Source organism: Tachyglossus aculeatus, chromosome 11 (genome assembly GCF_015852505.1).
Source record: "Tachyglossus aculeatus isolate mTacAcu1 chromosome 11, mTacAcu1.pri, whole genome shotgun sequence".
NCBI lineage: Eukaryota > Metazoa > Chordata > Mammalia > Monotremata > Tachyglossidae > Tachyglossus > Tachyglossus aculeatus.
The window spans coordinates 19366695-19373662 of NC_052076.1; the positions used below are offsets into that span (position 1 = coordinate 19366695).

The following is a 6968-nucleotide window of genomic DNA, read 5'->3' on the forward strand; positions in this document are numbered from 1 at the left end:
CTGTGCTAAGGTATCAGCCAAAATTCTCTATATTTAACACAGACCTAAATATTTTCTGAGTTGAAAAGAGAGATTTGTCTTCTCACCATTTGTAATGAGTACTTTGAGAAAGGAGAGAGGACCCAAAACAGGGACGAGAAGCAAGCAAGTAACTTGAAGTCAGAAGGGAAGAATCCAGCACACCCAAACCCTAAATTAAGGATTGGATCCATTGCCCTAAATATTCCATATTCTAAATTAACTGACAAAGTGCAAAATGTATGAAAATTGCACTACTAACGTAAGATACTAGATCAACCAATCATATTTATTGGGGGCTTACTGAGTACAGACATTGTAATAAAAATAATAATTATGGCATCTGTTAAGCATTTACTATGTGCCAAACACTGTACTAAGTGCTGGGGTATATACAAGCAAATCGGGTTGGACACAGTAACTGTCCCATGTGGGGCTCACAGTCCCAATCCCCATTTTACAGATGAGGTAACTGAGGCACAGAGAAGTAAAGTGGCTTGCCCAAGGTCATACAGCAGGAGCCGGAATTAGAACGCATGACCTTCTGATTCTCAGGCCCATGCTCTATCTACTACACCATGCTGCTTCTCACTATGCCATGTGCTTCTTCTGAACTAAGCACTTGGGAGAACACAGTATAACAGAATTGGTAGGTACGTTTCCTGCCCACAATGAACTTACGTCCAATCTGATTTGCTTGTATCCACCCCAGGGCTTAGTACAGTGCCTGGCACATAGAAAGCACTTAACAAATACCATAGTAATAATTATTCCCTATTGAAGGCTCACCTCCTCCGAAAGGTGGAAAGGTCTAGAGAGGGAGGACAATAATTCTGTTCAACTCATTCCAGATCATTCCAAATCATTCCATTTGACTCTAATCAATTAATAAATAACCTTTACTGGGATCTACTGTATGCTGAGCACTGTAGTAAGCATTTAGAAAAGTACAAAAGAGTTAGAGGACATTATCCTTGAATGAAGGATCTTATGTCTAGTTGGGGAGACAAACAAATTATAGATAGGTGAAGTAATAGAGTATAAAGATATGTACCCAGTGCTTTGGGGTTTGTGGGAACTTAAGTGTTTAGGTAATGCAGAATGGATGAATCAATCAATCAATCAATGATATTTATTGAGCACTTATTGTGTGCAGAGCACCATATTAAGGGCTTGAAAGAAAATACAGCAGAGTTGGTAGATAATTGGTAGACTGTTGGTAGTTGGCAGAGTTGGTTTCATGTCCCACAAGGAGATGGACATAAATTACAGTTAAGTGCTATGGGGCTGATGGTGGAGTGAATAGCAAGAGTTTAAAGGGTAGAGATCAAAGTGCATAGGTGTTGAGAAGGGAGAGGAAGTAGGGCAAAAGAGAACATAATTGGGGAAGGCTTCTTTCATTCATTTGACGGTATTGATTCATTGCCTACTAAGTGCTTGGGAGAGTACAACAACAGACACATTCCCTGCCCATGATGAGCTCACAGTCTAGAGGTGGAGAAAGACATTAATATCAATAAATGACAGATACATACATATGTGCTGTGGGGATGGGAGGGAGAATGAATGAAGGGAGCAAGTCAGGGTGCCTCAGAAGGGAGTTGGAGAAGAGGAGAAGAGGGTTTAGTCAGGGAAGGCTTCTTGGAGGAGATGTGCCTTCAAAAAGGCTTTGAAGGTGGGGTGGGTAGAGGTATGTCATTTATGAAGTTTGCAGGGTAGGTTGCAGTAGGAGATCAGCAAGGTAAGGTAGGAGGGGGCGAGCCAATTGAGTGCTTTAAAGCCAAAAGTTCCTGTTTGATGGGAGGTGGAGGTTCTTGAGCAGTGGAGAAACATGAACTGAACATTGTTCTCGAAAAATAACCTGGGAAGCAGAATGAAGCAAGGACTGGAGAGGAGAGAGACCGCAGTCAGTGAGGAAGCTGATGTAGTAGTGAAGATTGGGTATGATAAGTGTTTGTGTAAAGCTGGACTAAGACAAGTGCCTGGGCAGCATGGTGACCATTTGGATGGAGGGAACAAGGGTGGGTGGCTTTGACAAACAAGAACCATAACCTGGCTTTTTTTCCCTTTAATTTCACCAGTAACAGAGGAATTCAATCACCCAGCAATAGTTACAATAAACATTGAATCAACGACTCAGAAATATAACCTCACCAACGGTAAGTTTCATTCACTTGAAGCAAAATGTCAAGGACCTTTTTTAGAAATCATGGAAGAACTGCAGGGAAGTTTGTTGACTCATAAATTCCTGAGACTGGAAGGTACAAGAGGACCGCCGGCCCACATCCTCCCCCGGGCCTGGAATGCCCTCCCTCTGCCCATCCGCCAAGCTAGCTCTCTTCCTCCCTTCAAGGCCCATCTCCTCCAGGAGGCTCATCTCCTCCAGGAGGCCTTCCCAGACTGAGCCCCTTCCTTCCTATGCCCCTCGTCCCCCTCTCCATCCCCCGCATCTTACCTCCTTCCCTTTCCCACACCTGTATATATGTTTGTACATATTTATTACTCTATTTATTTTACTTGTACCTATCTATTCTATTTATTTTATTTTGTTAGTACGTTTGGTTTTGTTCTCTGTCTCCCCCTTCTAGACTGTGAGCCCACAGTAGGGACTGTCTCTATATGTTGCCAGCTTGTACTTCCCAAGCGCTTAGTACAGTGCTCTGCACACAGTAAGCACTCAATAAATACGATTGATTGATTGATTGATCTAGCCCAAGAAGCAGGGGGGGCCACCCTGGTATCATCTCAGTGGAGTGCAAGGAAGGAGAAAGGGAGGGAGCACCTACGGAGCAGAGGTACTATACAGCTCTGCCACCAATGGCTCTTTGAACCATTCTGGGACTGAAAGTTTCCCAGCATTCCTGGGACTATTTTTCTGGGACTACAAGTCCCGAATGCTCAGGGCTGACAAATCTGCCCCTGGTCTTTCATTGGCTAGCATTACAGAAGAGGTCTGCTGGAGAGAGACTCCACAATAGCACACTATTCTAATTATTATTATTATTTTATGTAAGTGCTTGCTACATGCCAAACACTTTTGTAAGCACTGGCATAGTTATACGTTAATCAGGTTGGACACAATCCCTGTCCCACATGGGGCTCATAGTCTAAGTAGAAGGGAGAATAGGCACTGGATCCCAATTTTACACAAAAAGAAACAGGCACAGAGGAGCATGGCCTAGTGGAAAAAGCATGAGCCTGGGAATCAGAACACCTGGGTTCTAATCACAGCTCCACCACTTGACTGCTGTGTGATCTTAGACAAATCACTTAACTTCTCTGTGTCTCATCTACCTCATATGTAAAATGGGGATTAAGACTGAGTCCCAGGTGGGACATAGACTGATTCCAACTAACGGTCACATAGTAAGTGCTTAACAAATGCTACTGAAAAAAAAATGTTAAGTGAGTTGCCCAAGATCACCCAGCAGGCAAGCTGAGATTAGAACCCAGGACCTCAGTCTCCCAGGCCATACTGCTTCTCATGCTGCTTTATCTCTGAAACTCAGACAAATGAGGATCTCTCCTCTAAAGGAGCTTCCGCAAGCCCTCTCAGTCACTGATTCCAGTACCTAACCTCCCTCCCTGTAGGGAAACTTGCCCTCCTAGAACAGTGCTTTGCACATAGTTAAGCGCTTAACAAATTCCATCATTATTATTATTACAATCTTTATCCTCTCTCCTCCAGAAACCAATCCCATGCCTGAAGAGATGATGAAAAAGAGTAGTGGCATTCTACTTCTCACCCTTGTGTCTTTCCTCATTCTGATCCTTTTAATCATTGTCCAGCTCTTTATCATGAAGCTAAGGAAAGCACATGTGATTTGGAAGAAAGGTAAGTAATTACATGGTCCAAGTCTCTGTGTTTTGGGGTTAAAATACTGCAAATGCAGAGTCAAGAATAGCTTAGGGAATGGGTAATGAGAAAAGTGGTGTCTCAGATATAGTCAACCATAGGGACCTTGCAATAGATTGCTAACTAGAGACAGGACTGAGAGACCAATCACCCACCCCTAAATGATTATTCAAATTTGATCCAGGAGGCAGAGAGGGGTTCAGTCACCTGATGCTCTTCGTGCCTTAAAAGAAATAATAGCCATGTTAATGATTAATTGGATTCGTCCATCTTTAACTAGCACTTGTATCCCAAATTATTATTATTATTACACTGGTGTGCATTAAGTGCTTACTCCATGTCAAGTGCTATATTGAGCTTTGGGGTAGATACAAGATAATTAGGTCAGACACAATCCCTGTCCAACATACAAGGCTCACAGTCTAAGTAGGCAGGAGAACAGGCATTGCATCCCCATTTTACAGCTAGGGAAATTGAGGCTTAGTGAAGTGAATTGCCCTAGGTCCCACAGCAGGAAAGTGGTAGAGAACTGATTCCCAGGTCTGTGCTCCATCCACTATGCCAATGCTGCTTCTCCAGTTTTGCCTTCTCACAGCCCCAGCAGCTCCTGGGGACAACTGTGCATCTGCACAGCAGGGTCCCCTCAACCCCAGCCATCCCTCCCTGAAACCAAGAGCTGGGGGCTGGAAGAGCAATGACATTTCTTAAGGGCTCACAATGTTGTTGGGCACGGTACTCATCACTAGGAAGAAGTTCAAGGACAACTGACTCAGACTCGGGCCCTGAATCCAGGGGGCTCACAATGGGTGGTGGGGGAGGATGGAGAGAGGGGAAGTGAAGAGAAGCGATAGAACATATCTTATCAACTCTGTTATATTGTACTCTCCCAAAAGTTTAGTACAGTGAGAAGCAGCGTGGCTCAGTGGAAAGAGCACGGGCTTGGGAGTCAGAGGTCATGGGTTCTAATCCTGCCTCTGCCACTTGTCAGCTGTGTGACTTTGGGCAAGTCACTTAACTTCTCTGTGCCTCAGTTACCTCATCTGTAAAATGGGGATTAAGATGGTGAACCCCAAGTGGGACAACCTGATTACCTTGTATCCCCCCAGCGCTTAGAACAGTGCTTTGCACATAGTAAGCGCTTAACAAATACCATTATTATCATTATTATTACAGTGCTCTGCACAAAGTAAGCTCTCATTAAATATGTTTGATTAGTTGAGATGTTTTTACAAGGTAAAAGTCAATTAGAATAAGAATAGCAGAGCACATCACCAGCAAGGATAAGTCCTTGAGCTCCTGTCTCTCTAGGGGTGGGGGATGGGGAGCAGGGCTTCACCCTTAATTAGTCCGAACTCCACAACCTTCCCACTATTCTAACCATGGAGAAGGCAGTCCTGGAGCTGGGCTGGTGGCTGGCATGACAGCTCAGCCCTGAGCCTGGGAGCTCGTCGGGGAGGAATCAGGTCACTGAGCAGTACACAGAGAAGCCAATTCCAACCTAAAGCATGAAACATCACTCTGGGAAGGGATCCGACTGGGACCCTAGGGGTTCAGGCTGACACTTCTTTTTTTCTGCAGAAAATGAAATTTCCGAACAGACCCTGGAAAGTTACAAGTCAAGGTCAAATAATGAAGATACCCCACACCAGGAGAAGTATGGCCAAAGTAAGCAGAGTTGTCTGTTTTGAGGGTAACTGGCATTTGAAGGCTACTTTTTAAACTGAAGCCAAAGAGGGAGAACCCCACATTCAGTCCACTTTGGATATTCTGGGGACCATTTCAAAAGGCTCATATTCAAAGAAGGGGTACTGCAAGCTTGTAGCAGTCAAGTTCCCACAAATGAAAGTGAGGAAGGGAATCTGGGAGTGTGAGTTCTTATTTAAATATTTAAAGATTTATTTAAATCTGCAAGTAAACTTGTTATCACCAGTGGCCCAACTTACACTGTGTAATCTGTGAAGAAGGTGCTACTGCAGACAGAACTGTTTTAGCTATATGATGACTCCATTTGTCGCATTTTACAGCCATGCTCTGGACGAAAGTTAGAAGAGTTACATTTTGGATTGTAGCTCAAGTGAGTTCTCACTAATTCTAGCTTTTCTTTCAGTTTCCAGTCAGAAGGGTGGCACGAACTATATTACAGCCATCAATACTGAAACAGAAAGCAAGAAGCCAACAGAAACTACCCAAGCTATTCATCATTACCATTGCCAGGATTCATCAGCTGAAAAGGGACTGGATCACTTACCAGAAACAACTGTATAGCGTTTGGGGCAAAGTGTTAATGGCAAGTTTATAGCATGTTTGTGGCAGCTGAGGGAATCAAGTGTGGCTTCAAAAAAGAAATCAGCAATAGTATTTCAGACAAAGAACCAAATGGCTCATTTCTAACCTCAGTATGGGCACGCTGTGGTTTGTGAAAAACGACTGATACACTAACATCTGAACCCCACTGCCAGCCCAAATCCACAACAATTCAAGATGGCTTCCTCCTCAGCTCATCCATTCTCTGATTCAAAAGAGCAGACTCTGCTCTCATGAGGAATTTTCAGGCCATAAAATCCTAGAATCACAAAGCTGGAAGGAACTGAAAGAGAACGTCTATTTGGACCTCCAGGCAGATGGATGCCTGCACCGATCTGAAGAGATAAAGATCTAATCTTTGTAAAATATCTCCAGGGATGAAAGCTTCTCAACTTCCCTCATTAGCCTATTCTATGAAGGCCCTGATACTCAAGAATGGTCACTTTGATTCAAAGACTATAATCAGTGGGGTAAACTAGGTTTGTATTAATATGATGAAATCTCAGGCAGAAATGTGTTGCCAATTCTGATCAACAGTCTCTGTGGATGCCACCTCCCCATCCCAAGGCATGGGAAAGAAGGTCCCATTTGGCACTGAGAACAGTTTTCACCCATGTAAAAACTGGGTTTTATCCAAACCAAGTCCTTCCATTTTATTTCATATTCTGTTCTTGACTGCTGTTGTCCTTCCTTATTTAATGTAGTCCAAGTATTTTTGAATGCCCTTGGTTGCAATGGTATCATGAAGCCAAACTGACAGAGATCCCCTTGTTTGGTGAATTCCTCCAGT

The 6968-nt window shown here is 43.6% G+C and overlaps 1 protein-coding gene across 1 annotated transcript in view; it reads left to right on the forward strand.

Annotated features, from left to right (window-relative positions):
* The window catches only part of CRTAM (cytotoxic and regulatory T cell molecule), a 30738-nt gene extending 24599 nt beyond the window's left edge, over positions 1-6139 (forward strand). Inside the window, exons 8-11 of the mRNA XM_038754722.1 lie at positions 2100-2177; positions 3707-3853; positions 5453-5539; positions 5982-6139. Coding sequence (XP_038610650.1) covers positions 2100-2177; positions 3707-3853; positions 5453-5539; positions 5982-6139 — 470 coding nt within the window. The remainder of the gene's footprint in view (positions 1-2099; positions 2178-3706; positions 3854-5452; positions 5540-5981) is intronic.
* Positions 6140-6968: the final 829 nt, after the last annotated feature.